The 19,461-nt window shown below is 42.5% G+C and overlaps 1 protein-coding gene across 1 annotated transcript in view; it reads left to right on the plus strand.

Annotated features, from left to right (window-relative positions):
• PPIP5K2 (diphosphoinositol pentakisphosphate kinase 2) overlaps positions 1-19,461 on the plus strand; it is a 170,487-nt gene that overhangs the window by 89,569 nt on the left and 61,457 nt on the right. Inside the window, exons 19-20 of the mRNA XM_061623458.1 lie at positions 1,854-1,995; positions 2,744-2,967. Coding sequence (XP_061479442.1) covers positions 1,854-1,995; positions 2,744-2,967 — 366 coding nt within the window. The remainder of the gene's footprint in view (positions 1-1,853; positions 1,996-2,743; positions 2,968-19,461) is intronic.

Genomic DNA, 19,461 nt, shown 5'->3' on the forward strand with positions numbered 1-19,461 from the left:
GCAAACAACAGGTAATAAATCAATAAAGCACAAAACATCTTAAAAACACTTCTAATACAAATGCAGATTGGAAGAAAAGTATTTACTTAAATGGCTTGATGAAAGAGGAAGATCTTCAGTAAGTGCTGAAAAGACAATAGAGATGATGCCACAACACTGAAGGCCTGATTCCTATACTGTGCAGGACAGACCTCCTGATGAGGTGGTATCTTGCAAGAGGCTCTCACCTGCAGAGTGCAGTGACTGACTGGGTATATAAGGAATGAGATAATATTTCAGGTATCCTGGTCCCATGCTTTATATGGCTTTATACACCAAAACCAACACCTTTTTTGGCCCTCACCCAGCCCACCAAAACAAAAAAGTGTAGCAGGTGTCAAAAACTGTACAACGAAGGCACTTGCCTGACATTAATAGGGAAGGAGTTATAGTGGATGCTGCCATGCTAAAAAATTGATTCCTCACAAAAGAGTTGTTTCACACCATAACAATCTATCTGCAGAATAAAAGCAGACACTGATAGAAATCAAACAACCACCTTTTAAAACTGTAATATACATTAAATGTGATATGTCAATAATATGTAAACACTGATTCTTTCAACTTGCCAAAAGAACAATCACAGCAAAACCAAAAGAATGTCTTCCAAAATACCAGCAAGAATTAAAACCATAAAAGGTAAAGGTGTCCCCACACTTACAGTGCGAGTCGTTTCCGACTCTTAGGGTGACGTCTTGCGACGTTTACTAGACAGACCGTATATATGGGGTGGGATTGCCAGTTCCTTCCCCGGCCTTTCTTTACCCCCCAGCATATGCTGGGTACTCATATCAGTACCCAAATGCCTGGGAGATATCAAAACAAAAAATGCCTTTGACTGGAGTAAAAAAATTACCAACGATAGTGCCAGGCAAGTTTCCCTGGGGATAGCATTCCACAAACAGTGGGCTGCCACTGAAAAGATCTGTTCTGTTCTAGTCACCCTGTGGATTTTTCCCAAAGGGGTACAGGTAAAAGAGTGTTTGGTTATATAGTGTTATGCCTCTCTTTCATTAAAATATATATCTATATCTATATAACCAGAAAAGTGTTTTGGTGATAATTAAAAGATAAAGGAAGAAAAACAGGATCATAAAATTGCACCCAGCACAATTGTTATAATGAATGTGGACTGAGCAGCAATAGGTTCACTTTTCTGATACGTCGTTGCACATGTTAAAACCCCACTCGTTTAAAAAGACGGAAGAGTTATACTAAAGGCATCTACAACTGTGGAAATGGTCCTTAAAAAAGAACTTGGACTTTCTGCAGTCTGAAAAAAGGAGAACCACAGGAAAAATACTGGATTAGAATGATTGGATGATGGCATCATGTGGATGCCCTGTAAAAAGTAAATGAACAAAACAACAATTCCACTAAATGCCTAGTGTGGATGCACCTTGGTCCAAATAGCATTAATTGTATTTTGCTTCAAGCCCCATTTACTTCACTAGGGCTTAATTGTGTTCAGAATCAAGTTATGTGTCTTGTCTTAAGGTTTTCCATGTTGATGTTTTTAGTATCCTATTAGGAATATAGGAAGCTTCCTTGTACCAATGGTCTGACATGGTATATCTAGCTCAGTATCGTCTACACTGATTTGGCAGTGGCTCTCCAGGATTTCAGACAGAAAGTGTCTCCCACCCCTATCCGGAGATGCCAGGGATTGAAACTGGGACCTTCTCATGCAAGGCAGATGCTCTACCACTGAGCTACCGTCCTTCTGAGCTGCTGTCCTTTGGACAGTTCTTACATAAATAGAGGTTAATAGGGCTATTACTGTTAATATATTTCCTTTTTATTTGATATTTCAGCTTACACCATCTGGCAGTCTTTCTCTGATAAAATCAATGCAAGTCATTAAAAACCCTGTGAAGACATGTGACAAGGTGTATTCCTTGATCCAGAGTTTGACATCTCAGATCAGAAGACGGATGGAAGATCCTAAGTTTGCAGGTAAACAATTATTTTAAGCAGACTATAATGTTAATGCTAACCATGAATACTTTCTTCACTATTAACTATTTGGACTAATGTCTTGAGATTTCAGGCAGTTTTAAGAATTTTGAGTAGACAATATTTCTGCCAATAATATTTTGCTAGTAAAATATATACTAATAATACATCATTAATGAAGAGAAGATAGGGTACAGAGAGACTTATGGTGATGCAGAAAAAGGTGAGTAGTATGTCATTCAGCAGTAGAAAGGGGATAGTTGAGAGATGGAAGTGCAGAAAGAAGAGAATGTATGCTATGGGATGGAGACAGAAAAAGAGGAAGGATTAACTGTAGTTTGGAGAGAACCTGAGATGCACTGAGAAGTGAGTTTTCATTGGAATGCAGAGGGGATGAAAGGCATTTAATAAAAAATCACTTTTAAAGAAAGCAGATGAAAATGAAAAAAAAAAGTTATTTCTGTTGTTAATGTAGCAGATTGTCCTCCGTTGGTAGTAAAGGTAGCCATCAAAACGATTTGATTGTGTGCCTCCTTACTAGAGCTTGTTTGGCTCATGAATTTTCTCATATGTGGATTATATTATTTTATCTGGAAAAGGGCATGGTTGATGTGAAAGCAGATACACATCAGATAATTTGTAGCTAGAGTATGCTGGAATATATATTTTCGTACTGTTTACTTTGGTTTTACTTCAAGTTGCTTGATTTAATTATCTTTTGCTTGTTTAATAATAATTGTCCACCTAGATATTCAACTTTACCACAGTGAAACACTGGAGCTAATGCTGCGTAGGTGGGCCAAGCTTGAAAAGGACTTTAAAACAAAGAATGGAAGATATGACATCAGTAAAATCCCAGATATCTATGACTGTATTAAGTATGATGTCCAACATAATGTCTCTTTAAAACTAGAAAATACAATGGAACTATATAGACTGTCAAAGGCACTGGCTGATATTGTGATACCACAGGTACATACCTTACAGCTACTCTAAAATTAAGTGTTCTTGCTGTGATAATATACTGTATATTACAGGTCTTGCTTACTAATCGTTGTGGTAATTAATTGTGGCGTAGTGGTTAGAGTGTTGGACTACAACCTGGGAGACCAGGGTTCAAATCCGCACACAGCCATGAAGCTCACTGGGTGACCCTGGGCCAGTCACTGCCTCTCAGCCTCAGGGGAAGGCAATGGTAAACCCCCTCTGAATACCGCTTACCATGAAAACCCTATTCATAGGGTCACCATAAGTCGGAATCGACTTGAAGGCAGTACATTTACATTTATTTACTTCCAAACCAATTTGTGTTCCATTAACCTGTTTTTAGTAATTGTTAGATGCTTTGAAGAAAAATGTCTTTTTTCCTGCTCTTTCTTAAATTAGCTAGGGGAATATCTAGGGTATCTCTTATATTGAGTTGGATCCAGACTAAAATGCAATCCTTTTGATGCCTACTCAGAAAAAGTCCAATTGAGTGCACTGGGGCTTCTTCCCAGCTTAAGTGAGCAGAGGATTATGTTGGACAAGTTAATCATTGCTTAGTTTCTATTGCAATCAGTAGAACAAGCAATGACTAGCATCCCATTGTCACAAAAGTGCAAATAACTCTATATCCAACACATAATAAGCAGTGACAAGTTGTTACACATGTACATGTGAATCCCTGCATGTGTGTCTATCCACCAGAGACTCAAAATGCACCCTGAGAGCATACCAGAATCTGTAGCTGGAATTAAAACCAGCCTCAAAACACTCAATGAAGCACACAAAAGTAAAACAATGCATGGTTTATTAGAAGAGGAAACAGGAAAATTGTATACAATTCTGCAATTGAGATTACAGGCAGCTTTGTACCTAGCATCACACATACAGTCCCTAGAGCTGAGAAAGATTAAGAAAGAATCCAATGCTTAGCATTTCCAAGTTCATACATAAACGTATACTGTAAGTAAGTAAGTGACAGAGAGATACATTTTCTGAAGAATATCAGAGCTCAAAGTCAGGAATAAGATTTCTGTATCTAGCCCAAAAGCCAAAACTGTGCCCTTAACCTGCAGCCAGAGAGTCAGAGATCTCCCTCTTCCTTGGTCCAATCATCCTGCATTGTGGTGTTCCTAGTATGCAATGTGAAGTATTAGTAAGTTGTGGGAGCCCCGAGGAGGTGCTACTTGAAACCATGGAACCATGGCCTTACATGTTTCTCCAGTGGGCACCAGGACACCACCAAGTGGGTATTGTCTTCCTTGCTAGTGCTTGAGGCAGGAAAGAGTTAACACTCCAAACAGACCATTAATGTGACCTCTCCCACGGAGTGCTAGTTCGTTTTCCTGCCTCGCTTGAGCAGTACTGATTTTCGCCTTGCTCTTCAGTGTGGCTGAGTTATATCGTTATCTATCTGTATAAGTTATGTATTAGTGGTTAATGTTCAGTTTACTTGTCTCTGAATCTGTATGGGTGTTTGTATATAGTTTGCTAACGAATAGCAGCGAGTGCCTGAACGGCAGTTAAGTGTTAGTCCGTTCAGCATACCTCGCTAGTATGCCTTTGAGTTCCTGAGATTAATTAGCCTAATGATTCCCCTTAGTTAATGAATTTCCTCTGTGATTTTCTTCCCAATTAATGCATTTCTTTGATGATTTTCCACTCAGTTAATGAATTTCCTGGGTGATTTTCCCCTCATTTAATGAATTCAACAGTTGCTTCCCCCCACACACACACACACTTTATAAATTTTTGGGGTTGATTTTGTGGTGCAATCAGTGGGTCATTGTGCTTAATTAACATAAAATAAAAACAAGGGGACCACAACACACAATAGATAAGCTTTTCCTGCTGAAGGCGAAATGCCTAAGGAGTGAAGTAAGGTCTCCTCAGAGCTCTCTAAACAAGTGCCAGGAGTGCTTGGTGCAGTAGCACCTATAGCCCGCTCACATGAACCAACAGTTAAAAAGACAAGCTGTTGCAGCACGCATGGAGGCAGCTGCCATTTTACTCAAACAGCCTCACAGGCAGCGCGTGGCCCACTCACTCTGATGATAGCACAGAGAGCGGCCATTAATCAACAGCACACCGCTGTTCCCCCTGTAAGCCATGAAGTATGTATCAGAGCAATCAGGGTGGGAAAATGTGAAAGCAGTTAAAGATACAGCATACCCTGTAGGCAATGCGGTAGCAGAGCAATCAGGGCGCAAACATATGACTAAAACAAAACATACTGTGAACCCTGCAGCAGAGCAATCAGGAAGGGTTGCTGCTAAGGAAACCAGAGATTATAATGATGATGCTCCCTTGCCAACATAGTTACAGGGCAGAAGGGCACTGTATTTAGGAGAGCAAACCCAGCAGTGGAGTGCAGTAACTGAGGAAATGCTCTGAGGAAGACAGGGTTCCATACCCTTCAGTCCTTTTTTGTTCAGACTCTGAGGAAGATGGTGAGGAATTCACAGGTTTTAATATTCAGCACCTAGAAGTTCCACAGGGCAGAGGGGCCACGGTGCCTTTGAGTAATAATGCTGCCTCTGGCCAAAGTCATCAACAGCAGCAAGGAGTTTTGCTTAAGGCAAATAAGCATAAGCAGCATCATATGAACTCTGCACAGTCACTTAAGATGGGCTCTGCTGCCACCTCTTGTTCAAATCAGGAACTTCAGCAGGTGGAGTCTTTTCAGTTAGGAGCTGCAGAATTAAATTATATTAGAAGAGCTCTCGTGGGTGATAGTTCAGCTGAACTAGCTGCTTTTCGACAGTCTTTTTAAGTGGTTCCTGTACAGTCACAACAGTGCAGTTGTGTAACATGAGACAGTCACTTGCAACACAATATGCGGCAGTGCAGTACTCAGATGAGTCCAGCAGGTATGCCTGAGGCTGAGCAACAGGAGTTGCAAAGGGAAAGTGCAAATGGCTCACCGAATCCGCATGATGTGGCCAGGGGTAGAGCGCAGGGGTTCATATCTTACAGACCTGACAGATCACATTCTGCTAGGCAACAGTTTATGCACAATGATTCAGTGGTTGATCTGGAAAAGGAAACAGATGAATGGAGTGATGGTTCACAACCAGAGGAGCAGCAGTCAAAGAGGTTGTTTCATAGCACTTATTACATGCCTCTGCTATGCAAGGCTATGGCGGCTTTAGATTTGAATGATGCAGTTACAGAACAGACACCTTCTACCTCAAGGGGAGCATCTGTTCTTCCAGAAACAAAGTCCAGTGATAAGGTGATTAAGGTACCATCACTGCTCAGAAAAATAATGAAATCTGAATGGGACTCACCAGTTCAGTCTACCAAATCACTGTCGTATGCTAAGAAACTATAGTTACTGGAGCCAGAGTTTATGGAGCAGCTGAGAATTCCAGCCATTGATTCCTCGATTTCTGCTTTAGTTTCTAGAAATTTCCTTTCAAGAGATGGGGATGCTCAATTGAAGGATCTTACAGAACGAAAGTTAGATATGGCACTTTAAAAGGTTCATGAAGCAACAGCATTGTCTGTATGTGCATCTATTGCAGCATCTGTGTTTTCAAGGGCTGCATTATTGTGGTTAGACACTTTTTGGAAAACCCAAATCAGGAGCCAGAAAGACTTAGGAAAACATTTTTAAAGGTGTCAAGAACAGAGGTTTTCATTGCAGATGCGACAATGGATGCGACTCGGTTCGCAGCCAGTGCCATGGCTGCTGAAGTGGTAGCTAGGCGCATTTTGTGGCTTCGTCATTGGGAGAAATATGTTTCTTCTCGTATGGTGTTGGCTACAGAACCATATGCAGGCAAGAAGTTGTTTGGTGAGGATGTGCTGAGCGAAGTATTAGTTGAAATGAAAGAAAAGAAGAAAGCAATGCCTATAACAAGTAAAAGACGAGAAGACCGGTGCCTTTTTTGCCGTTTTCAACCATACCAGTCCTTTTGTCCATCTAGATTTGGAGGAAAGGGGCGAGATTTCTGCGTTAACAGACAAGCTTGGGGTCGTCCATGATTCCAGTTGCGCAACCAACAACAATCAGCAGCGTGGAGTACAGGCTCAGCTACCCACAGAGGTGGACAGCAACAAAGACAGTTCTGACTTACTGCTGATACCAGTGGGAGGCCGCCTACTGAGATTTGCACAACTTTGGCAGACAACATCAGACCACTGGGTAAAAAATGCCGTGCAGTTCGGGTATCAGATAGTTTCAGGCTATCCCTCCGAACAGATTTATTCTGTCACCTGTTTCGGCGAATCCAGAGAAGCACAGGCTACTACAAGAGGCAATAGAACACCTGTTGCAGATAGCAGCCATAGAACCGGTTCAGCAGAACCAGTAATTTTGTGGCGTTTATTCCGTCCTCTTTATCGTGCCGAAAAAAGGGAACAATTGGAGGGCAGTGCTCGATCTAAAACTCCTCAACAGATTTGTAAGATACAGGAAATTCCTCATGGAAACATTGGTGTCCATAAAAGAAGCACTGCAGCCTCGAGACTTCTTAGCTTCCATAGATATACCTGAGGCATATTTACGTGTGCCAATCCATCTGCAGCACCGCAAGTACCTTCGCTTCGCTTACAACAATCAACACTATCAGTACAGGGCGATGCCCTTTGGCTTGGCATCAACACGAAGGGGCTTCATGAAAATATTGGTGACCCTTGTCACACCTTTACCCATATTTAGACATTCTGATTTGTTTGCAGACAGTACAGTCAGCTTATCAGGACATTTACACCATGTTAGCAGTTCTCCAGGATCACGGATTCTTGGTGAACATACCAAAGAGTCATTTGTTCCCTCAACAACGTTTACAGCATTTGGGAGCAGTGATAGATACGGAAGGGGACACAATATCTCTTTCGGAAGACAGAGTGCAGAAGATAAAGTTGGTGGTTCAGCCATTGCTAGGGAAGACCGCAGAGGACATACTGGTCTTAGCAAAGGTTTTAGGGATGCTCGTTTCCACTATCCAAGTTACACCATGGGCCAGATTTCATGTTCGGCCTCTACAATGGACACTGTTACCATACCGGTGGCAGATAGCACATTCCAGACATCTCCAGGTTGCACTGACTTTGCAACTGAGGACTGCTCTTTGTTGGTGAACAAAGGATTGCAACCTACACAGAGGTGTTCCCTTACAGGACCCACCACGAGACACTGTGACATCAGATGCAAGTCTGCAGGGGTGGGGAGCTCACTGCAGAGGTCAGATACTGCAGGGATCTTGGTCTCCTCAGGAATCAAAGCAAAGCATCAACTTACTAGAACTTCGGGCAGCACAATTGGCTCTGCAGCATTTTGTGCCTTTATTCCATCTCAAGCATGTGCTGCTGAGGACAGACAACAACTGTGAAAGTGTTCATAAATCGTTAAGGAACAAAGTCACTGGTGCTTCATCTGGAGGCATCACGACTGATTTCCTGGGCAGAGCACACTCTACAATAGTTGACAGCAGAATATATAAAGGGAGTAGACAATGTACAAGTGGACTGGTTAAGCAGACAGGAGGTGTTGCCGGGAGAGTGGCAACTGCACAAAGATGTGTTCAAACAGATCCGCAAGAGATTTGGAAGGATGGATGTGGACCTTTTTGCTTCAGATGTCAATCATTAACTGAAGAGGTATTACACTCAATACCCTTCACTGAGAGCAGAGGGTGTAGATGCCCTAAACTCCCCTTGGCAGAAGGAAACACTTTACCACTTCCCTCCTTTTCCATTGTTAGCTCAGGTGATGAAAAAGGTAAGGATGGAGAGGGCCAATGTCGTTCTAGTAACACCAGATTAGCCAAGGAGGCCATGGTTCTCAGAGCTGGTCAACCTATCTGTCGGGTCCCCATGGCCTCTGCCTCTTTGACCAGATTTATTATTATTATTTATTTATTTATTATTTATTAAACTTTTATACCGCCCGACTAGCAGAAGCTCTCTGGGCGGTGAACAACAAAAATACTAAGATACACAATATAATACAATAAAAACATAACAATAAAACAGTCTAAAATCAATTACAACAAATGAAAAATCAATAGCTTAAGTTAAAATGCATTGGGAAAGAGGAAGGTTTTAACTTGGCGCCGAAAGGATAGCAGTGTCGGCGCCAAGTGTACCTCCTCGGGGAGACTGTTCCACAGTTCGGGGGCCACCACTGAGAAGGCCCTAGATCTTGTCACCACCCTCCGGGCCTCTCTATGAGTCGGAACAGGGGCCTCTTCGGCACCCCGATTTGCAATGGTTGAGCTTAACCGCATGGAAGTTGAGCGGAGTAAAACTGCTGAGAGCTGGATTGCAAACTGAGGTGGTAACCACAATATTGGCATCTAGAAGACCGTCCACAATAAGAAACTACCAGTATACAGGTGAGGGCATATAAGCAAGCCAGGTTTCAGAGAGCGAGCGAACAGGGAGAGCAAACAGGAGTTTGACAGGAGAGGTCAAGGGGGAGGTCCCTAAAAAAAAAAACACCCCAAAAAAACCAAATTACTAATTCTTGTACAGTGCACCGCATACCAGTGGGACTCTCAAGTTTACCCTGTAGTAGGACAGGACAAAGCACAGGCCACTCCAAAACAAGTAGTTAGAAAGAAACAAAAAATAGAAGAGAGTATGAATGGAAAGGATACTCCAGTGGTTGTGACCTGCAAGGTGTGTGCCATGTTTGTTTTCTTGCCTAAGAACAACATGGCATACATGTGCAACAAGTGCAAGCTTGGGGCACTCTTGGAAGAAAAAGTGAGAGGCGTGGAACGGCGGGTGGCCACACTGAGAACTATAAGAGAAGATGAAGAGTTCTTAGACAGAACGCTGGAACAACAGCAGCAAAGAGAAGTGGAGGTGGAAGAGCAACAGCATGAGGTAGCAGAAGGGGAGACTGCTTTGGAGAGGAACAACGAAGTGGAGGAAACTCCGTGGGAAAGGATGACAGTTAGGAGCAGAAAAGCTAGAAGACACCCTTCACCAGTGGAACTATGGAACCGCTTTCAACCACTCGAGGATGAGACTGGAGGACAGCCTGTGGTGGAAGAATTACAGGAGACCCTGTGCGACAACGAGCAAGAGGCTGAAGCTCAATCAAGCAGGGCCAATGAAACCACGCCCCACAACAACAAGAAGAGAAGAGTACTTGTAGTGGGACACTCCCTACTGCGTGGGATCGAAACCCAAGTATGCAGAGAAGATCCATGGACTCACCAGGTATGCTGTCTAGCAGGAGGACAGATTAGAGATGTGACAGAAGGGTTGCCATCACTCATCAAGCCCACCTACAGGTATCCCTTTCTCCTCATCCATGTAGGAACAAATGATACTGCCAAATGGAGCTATGAAGAAATCACATCAGACTTTGAAGCTCTGGGAAGGAAACTGAAGGACCTTGGGGCCCATATAGTTTTTTCATCCATCCTTCCAGTACTTAGAAGAGGAGTAGAAAGGGAAAGAAAAATACTCCATGTGAATGAATGGCTACGAAGGTGGTGCCGACGTCAGAGATTTGGATTCTGGGACCATGGGCTATGATTCCTGGAAGATGGATTGCTGGCAAGTGATGGGTTGCATCTCACAAGGACTGGGAAGAATGTGTTGGGCCACAGCATGGAGAAGTTCATCAGGAGGACTTTAAACTGAATCCTAAGGGGAAGGGAGACATAAACTTGGTGGTAACGACTGATGAAGGCTTGTGCACAGTAATGGGAGCAGAGAGATCAGCTGTAATAGGGACCAATGACAGTCCTCAGAACAATGTAAGGAAGCTAAGCCATAAATCACATGGTCTTCGATGCCTGTATACTAATGCGCAGAGCATGGGAAACAAGCAGGACAAACTTGAACTCTTAATACAGGAAGGCAATTACGACTTGATAGGTATAACTGAAACTTGGTGGGATGACTCCCATGACTGGAATAGAGCCATTGAAGGATATAACTTGTTCAAAAAGAACAGAAGGAATAAAAAGGGAGGTGGAGTCGCACTATATGTTAAAAATATATATCCCTGCACAGAAATACAGGAAGATGAGCTTGGTAGTTCCTCCGAGAGTATCTGGATTAAAATTAATGTGGTTAATAAAAGGAATGTGGTGCTTGGAGTCTACTACCAACCACGCAATCAAGGAGAAGACGAGAATGTAACTTTTGAAAAGCAAATGGCCAATGTTTCGAGGAGGCATGATGTAGTAGTAATGGGGGATTTCAATTATCCCGATATCTGTTAGGAGACAAATTCTGCCAAACATGTCCCCTCCAAGAAATTTCTGACTTGTGTTGGAGATAACTTTCTCCAACAGAAATGGAGGAAGGAACCAGAGGATCAGCTATCCTGGACTTGATTCTAACCAATAGAGATAATTTGGTGGATGAAGTGGCAGTTACAGGAACTCTGGGGGAAAGTGACCACACCATACTTGAATTTGTGATTTTAACAGAAGCAAAAGCACCCTGGACCATTCGCACACCCTGGACTTCAGGAAAGCTGATTTTAATAAACTCAGAACAATTGTAAGTACTGCTCCATGGCAAGCCACCCTAATGGGAAAAAGAGTCCAAGATGGTTGGGAGTTTCTAAAAAGGAAATTCTAAAAGCACAATGGCAAGCAATTCCAACAAGGAAAAAAGGGGGGAAACAGCAGAAGAAGCCATTGTGGCTTCACAAAAAGCTTAGAGATGACCTGAAAACAAAAAAGGACACATACAGGAAGTGGAAAGAAGGCCAGGCCACAAAGGAAGAGTACAGGCAGGTATCACAGAATTGCCGGGATGGTGTCAGGAAGGCTAAAGCTGAGAATGAGCTGAGGTTAGCGAGGGATGCTAAAAGCAACAAAAAAGCTTTCTTCAGGTATGTCCATAGTAAAAGACAGAGAAAAGAAATGGTGGCACAGCTACTCAATGAGGATGGCAAAATGATAACACATGACGAAGAAAAGGCAGAAGTGCTCAATTCCTATTTTGGCTCAGTTTTCTCCCAAAAAAGGATCTGTGACCCTCCCGGGATACATGAAGTAGAAGGGGCAGGATTGGAGCTTGAGATTGATAGACAAATGGTCAAGGAATACCTAATCACTTTGAACAAGTTCAACTCGGCAGGGCCCGATAAACTGCATCCTAGAATATTGAAGGAACTGGCTGAAGAACTCTCAGAACCACTGTTTATTATCTTTGAGAAATCATGGGGGACTGGTGAAGTGCTGGATGACTGGAGGAGAGCTAATGTTGTCCCTATCATCAGAAAAGGGCAAAAAGGAGAAACCGGGGAACTAAAGACCAGTCAGCCTAACATCAATCCCTGGAAAAACTCTGGAGCAGATTATAAAGCAGTCAATCTGTAAGCACCTTGAAAATGATGCAGTGATTACTAGGAGCCAACATAGATTTATGAAGAACAAATCCTGTCAAACCAATCTTATCACATTTTTTGACCGGGTAACCTCCCTTGTAAACTGTGGGAATGCTGTGGACATAATATACCTCGACTTCAGCAAAGCTTTTGACAAAGTGCCCCATGATATTCTGATTAGCAAGCTAGCTAAATGTGGGCTGCGTGGAACAACTATCAGGTAGATGCACAGTTGCCTCCAGAATCATACTCAAAGAGTGCTTATCAACTGTTCCTTCTCAAACTGGGCAGAAGTAACGAGTGGGGTACCACAGGGCTCGGTCCTGGCCCCAGTGCTTGTCAACATTTTTATTAACGACTTGGATGAGGAGGTACAGAGTGTGCTTATCAAATTTGCAGATGATACAAAATTGGGGGGCACAGCTAATACCGTGGAAGACAGAAACAAAATTCAAAGGGACCTTGATAGGTTGGAGCATTGGGCTGAAAACAACAGAATGAAATTCAACAGGGATAAATGCAAAGTTCTACACTTAGGAAAAAGAAACCAAATGCACATTTATAAGATGGAGGATACTTGGCTCAGCAATATGACATGTGAGAAGGATCTTGGAATTGTTGTTGATCACAAGCTGAATATGAGCCAACAGCGCAATGTGGCTGCAAAAAAAGGAAATGCTATATTAGGCTGCATTAACAGAATTATAGTTTCCAAATTGCATGAAGTATTAGTTCCCCTCTATTTAGCACTGGTTAGGCCTCATCTTGAATACTGCATCCAGTTCTGGTCTCCGCACTTCAAGAAGGATGCAGACAAACTGGAACGGGTTCAGAAGAGAGAAACAAAGATGATCAGGGGACTGGAAACCAAGCCCTATGAGGAGAGATTGAAAGAACTTGGCATGTTTAGCCTGGAGAAGAGAAGACGGAAGGGAGATACGATAGCACTCTTCAAGTACATGAAAGGTTGTCAGACAGAGGAGGGCCGGGATCTCTTCTTGGTCGTCCCAGAGTGCAGGACACGGAATAATAGGTTCAAGTTTCAGGAAGCCAGATTTCGACTGAACATCAGGAAAAACTTCCTAAATGTTAGAGCCATATGACAATGGAATCAATTACCTAGAATGGTAGTGGGCTCTCCGACACTGGAGGCATTCAAGAGGCAGCTGGACAGCCATCTGTCGGGAATGCTTTGATTTGGATTCCTGCATTGTGCAGGGATTCCTGCATTGTGCAGGGGGTTGGACTTGATGGCCTTATAGGCCCCTTCGAACTCTACTACTATTCTATTCTACTTGGGCGGCATTTTTGAAATGGTGTAGTAGGCACGACGTTACAGCTCAGAAGTCAGGAATTACAGAGGTGTTATCCTTTTTAAATGAGGATTTGAAGCACGGGTTGAGACCCAATACTTTGAGAAGACAAGCATCTGCATTGTCAATGGTGCTTTCTAAGTCTTCTGAATCACTGGGAGCTCATCTGTATCTGAAACAATTTTTAAGAGGGGCTTCTCTGTTGGCAGCTGTTCATCATCGATTTCCAACATGGAATCTTCACAAAGTCTTGTCAGCTCTCCAGAAACCACCATTCGAACCATTGAAAACTTCTACGTTAAGAATAATGTCATTCAAAGTGTTATTTCTGGTAGCAATAACATCAGCTAGACGAGTGTCTGAGCTGGGAGCTCTCTCAGTAGCAAAACATCTATGTATTTTCCATACCGACAGTCATATTAAGAACAGATTCTGGTTTCGTTCCAAAGTTAATACAGCTTTTCACCGTCAGCAGGTATTAGTATTGCCAACATTTTGTCGTTCGCCAAAGCATCCTCTAGAGCAGTGTTTCCCAAAGTGTGGTATGTGTACCCCTGGTGGTACGCAAAAGGGTTTCAAGGGGTATGCGGCCGAATGTTTTTCTTGTACTTTATCATTGGGTTTTAGTGGCAAAAAACGTGTGCGTGTGTTCTTTTAAGAGAAAATACAGTTCTTGTGATTTCTCCAGTTTCACACAATCATGTGAGGGAAGATCAATATAATAACAGTGGTTTATCCCGATGTTATTCAACGCGTAGTCTCTTTCACTCTCAATGCATTCCTTGTCTTTTCGTGCACCCCTCCAGTTTCTCATAAGACTTGGACTCCCTCGCAATGACTTTGGACACCAAAAAACGCTTCTACAAACAGACAGATGGCGCCACAAAGATATTTATGCGTATGGACTACAAAAATGTTCACACCGGGAAGCGGGGAAGTGCGGTTTTTTTCTCTACCTTCAGCCCTGCAGTGGCCTTTGACGTCCTTCCCTGGCACCACCTGTGTCGCTCTCACTCGTGGCTACCAGCAGTCAGGATCGTCGTGTTTATTTTTACCTCTCTCCGCTCTAGCACAGATCTCAAAAGATCCCCCTGCTAAGCCACACTACCCAACACTCTGTGTATCCATTATAACCTCTAGACTGTGTTTTAGTCTCTTCCTGATTATTTTGATACCTTGTTTCTGTGTGTATAGGTAATTCCCAACCCCCCTGAAGCCTCTTGCCTATGAAGCTCACAGCTGTGGGTTACTCTGTGGTACTGGATGTTGATACAATATCTCTTCCTTCACCACTGCCACCATTCGATACTATTTCATCTTCAGGCTTGGTTACTCTGCCTCCCCCCTGGTCTGTGCCTCCCCAGCTGAGGAATCAGGCTTTAAGTAAACCAAGAAAATATTTATTGATAACACTAAGAATTACAAGATTGCTTACAGATTTCATTGACAAGCATATGGTTTCATATATGTTTCTCTTATGTTCCTAATTCCTACTATTTGCCTCAGAACGCCCAATCCAATATCTCAACAGCCACCTCTTACTCTCCACATCAGCCTCCCTGTCCACAACCACCCTGTCCAACCCCCCACTCCGACTCAACTGTCATCCTCTCATTTATACGTTCAGCCATTCAAACACACAGCCAATCATCATCCAGCATTCTACAGCCCATGTACTCCCCCTTCTCACTCACTCCACTTACCATATTTCCTATAATAAACCTGCACTTACCATATTTACATTACATTCACATACAGGAACATCACACGGCCATCTCGCCAGCCACTTCCCTCTTGGGGAATCTCCCGCTCTTCGGCTGCAGAGCGGTTTTTTCTCCCATCCTGCCTGGCCTGCCTGCTCATCAGCTGTGAATTTCAGGCGGGAGGTTTGAATCGCCTACCTGCTCTTGGGCTGTGTGCCTAAGTGGCTTCCCAGGCAGGATGGGGGGAAAACCGCTCTGCAGCCAAAGAGCGGGAGATTCAAACCTCCAGCCCAGGCAAGTGCTGCCTCTGTAAACCGGCTGCATGCTGCATGCTTTTTGGCTGGAGTTTCCGGTTTTAGGGGGTTCCCTCCGGGTTTCCAGCTAACTTACCTTAATCTACGGACTCTCAGCTTCAATTTAAAAAAAACACTAAGTTTCTAGGTCATCTGGTTCCCGAGATATACACCAAAACGTCAGCCCCCCACGACTGTTTAATCTGTTTTTTAACCGATCTGTATAGCAGCTTTTAGCCAGAGCTTGGAAAAGTTATTTTAACCTACAGTTCCCATCAGCCCCAGCCAGCATGGCCACTGGATTGGACTGATGGGAGTTCAAAAAAAATTTTTTCCCAAGCTCTGGCATCTAATCCCGCCCTTTCAGGATTGTAGCCAATGAGGGGAGCTAGGTTTTGAGGTCTTCAGTTTGAGTAAGTAAGAATATAGTAACCTAAAGATTGTAGCAAATTATTGAAGCATTGTAGCAATTGAAGATTGTAGCAAATTGAAGCTATGGCATAAACGTCTCAGTCTTAATTGATTCCTTTCCATGTCTTCATGACAGTAACAAACTCGACTAACGAACTTGATAGTTATGTATTGCAAACTATGAAAGAACACTTGGAAAGTTTACAGAAAGATCTTCGAAAGTATTTTCCTGAACCAGACCGCAGTTTTGAGTGGATAAGAAATCCTTTCCTCACCAGTGTTCATACATTGGCAAATAATCTCTCAAATGCAGAACAAGAACAGTTCTTGGTGCTGACTTCAGATGGTTTCCTGAAAGCAAAATTTGAACAGAAAGAACTGACTTCATTTTGGTTAAGCATTAGTTCTGAATATTCAGCTCTATCGAATAAAGCTGTTAAGTATCTTCTCCCCTTCCCCACATCGTATTTGTGTGAGGTAGGATTCTCTGCGCTTGTGAACATCAAAACAAAAAAACAAAACTGAATTATTGATGTGGAGCCCCATCTTCGTCTTAAGATCACAAATATTGAACCGGATATCGCCACACTAATATCTGGTCAGAAGCAGTTCCATCCCTCCCATTAAACAGTTGTTTTGTATTGACAATTTTAATACCAAAACAGTATTACTCTTTATTTCCAGAATGATTTTTTTTAATAATAGTTATTTTAATTATTAGTATATGAATTATTTCTATATTTTTGAATATATATTTTTGTTATATAAATATGATTTCTATTATTAAAATGTTTATTACTTTGTATTTATTTTTTTACAAACATTTCATATAAAATTATAGGAATTACGATTGTGTTATAATACCTTACCCCTCTCCCAATTATTTTTGTGAAAGTTGGGTATGCCAGTAAAATCAATGTCTCAAAAGGGGTATGTGCATGTTGAAAGTTTGGGAAACACCGCTCTAGAGCATGCTTGACATTCTTTAGATGTGAGGAGAGCACTTAAGGTATATATAAATAGGACAAGGCCGATAAGGCACACTGAATCTTTGTTTCTTACCACCCAACTACTCTGGGTAAAAAGGTGTCCTCTTCTACTTTAGTGAGATGGATTAAGGGCTGCATTGCCTTAGCATACAGTTCTCTAAACATACCATTGCCTTCAGGTATCGTTGCTCATTCGACAAGAGCAGCAGCTGCTACTGCAGCTTATTCAACAAATGCACCTCTTCAAGAGATTTGTAGGGCGGCCACCTGGGCAACCTCAAATACTTTTACTAAACATTATAAAATAGATATTTATGCATCGGCTGACGCAGCCTTTGGGAGGTGAGTTATTCAGCAAGTGCTGAAAGATCATTGAAAGTTTATGTACCCACCCAATCAATCGGTCAGCTCTGGAACATCCCACTTGGGGGTGTCCTGGTGCCCACTGGAGAAGGAACCATTTTACTCACCAGAAAGGTGTTTCTCTGTGGGCACAGGACACAGCCAAGGACCACCCTGGGATGCAAATGACAGAAAACATAATGAAATGGGTGGAGACTGAAGGCTCAATGATCAGACCTAGCACATGTACAAGTCTGTATAGGTTATAATCAGTCTGGGTGGAGATTGAATGGTTATTACAACTGAAAGTGTGCAAGTTGTTTGTTTCATGTTATTTATGGTTAATGTCAGTACCTTTATATGTGTATAAGGTTATATTTTTTAAGCTTGGCCAGATGGCGAACTAGAACTCCGTGGGGGGGGGGCATTAACGGTCTGTTTGGAGTGTTAACTCTTTCCTGCCTCAAGCACTAGCAAGGAAGGCAATACCCACTTGGCGGTGTCCTGGTGCCCACAGAGAAACACCTTTCTGGTGAGTAAAATGGTTCTGTTTCTTAATTACATTGAATAACATGTAAAATGGGAGGGGGAGTGCTTTCATGACAAGTGAAGAACAATGGAAAACTTTGGAGTTGTAGATGAGGGTCTAGCTCTACCGTATGTGTTTACTGATAAGATCCACTGCATATTTCTGTTTTGGGGGGATTGATCCCTTATCCCTTAAAGGTAAAAGTATCTCACTACCTCTGTCCAGATAGGTCTCATTGTTTGTTAGAAGCATCTTTCCTCCGACAATACTTAAACTCAGGACGTTTTGGGTTATTCCTGTGAGAGTCAGGAAGTTTGTTTTTAACTCCTGAAAACTAGTGACAAACAACTCATAACTTAACAGAATGGGCTGTTTCCCAAGATCCATTGCAACTTTAGACTCTCTGGTTCATTAAGATGAATCAAAGAATGAACAAGTCAAAATTATAGATGTCCCCATAACAAAGTAGGGCCCTGCAACAAATCAGTGCAAATCACAAGAAAACCAGTTTGCCAGTCACTGTCTCTCAGACTAACCTACTTCACAGGGTGGTTGTGAGGATAAATTTAGAAGGGGAAGAACCATGTTTATACACCACCTTGAGCTACTTGGAAGAAAGGTGGGATATAAATGTAATCAATCAGTATGTGGCAAGGCATGTTCCTTGATCTAGAGTTTAACATCACATGATGGATGGAAGATCTTAGATTTGCAGGTAAACAAGAGTTCTGTTCAGAATTCTAGCCATTCCATTCAATTCCCCTCCCATTTCATTTCATCCCCCCCCCTTTTAACAGATAACATTCCATGGGCACTTGACACACTCAGTCCTCTTTGGTTCTTTGGGGGGTTCCCCCCTTAGGGGTTTGTCTAGAGATGTTTTGTACTTCTACAAACCTCGGGTTACCCTGAGTCTGCCAAAACAACCTCCTTGTACCTGGGTGGTGGATGTAGTTTTAACATATAAGCAATGGTACTCAGAACTGAATTTGAAATCAAATGAATAAATGGAGTCCTGTAACCAAATATTGCAGCAAGCAGCGTCTGTGTTCAGGGTTCCACTCATCCCATTGCATTCCCCTTCCTCTATGACTTGCATTTTGTGTAAGCAGTTCTTACCCACTGAGCATGCTCAGTTCTCTTTGGTCTGGAAGAAAGGGGTTATACCGTTGCTCTCTGACAGTTATTGGTTTCTATGGGGAGCTCTCACTTCTATCCCTGAGGACATTTACAAATAGCTTTTCATTGTGAACCAGGAAATGACCTATCCCAACAATGGGATGGGTGTTTCTACACTTTTTATATCAAAGTCTCTCTTACTCCATCCTGGTTTTTTAGCCACTCCATTCCATTCCTCCTCCTACCGGGTTTTCAACCCCCCCCCCCAAACAGTCACTCAGCATTGTGCATAGTTGTTGCCCTTTTAGCTTCTTTAAGGATCACACTTGGAAAATTGAATCAGAATTGGAATGTAGGATTATGATGTCTGAGTAGAGATGTAAAGGGCCAGGAAAAAGGGGGAAATTCAGAGAAAAAAACAGTTTTCTGTTTTTATTTTTCAATTGTTTGGAAAAACAAAAAAAGCTTAG

Source organism: Rhineura floridana, chromosome 1 (assembly GCF_030035675.1).
Source record: "Rhineura floridana isolate rRhiFlo1 chromosome 1, rRhiFlo1.hap2, whole genome shotgun sequence".
Lineage (NCBI taxonomy): Eukaryota > Metazoa > Chordata > Lepidosauria > Squamata > Rhineuridae > Rhineura > Rhineura floridana.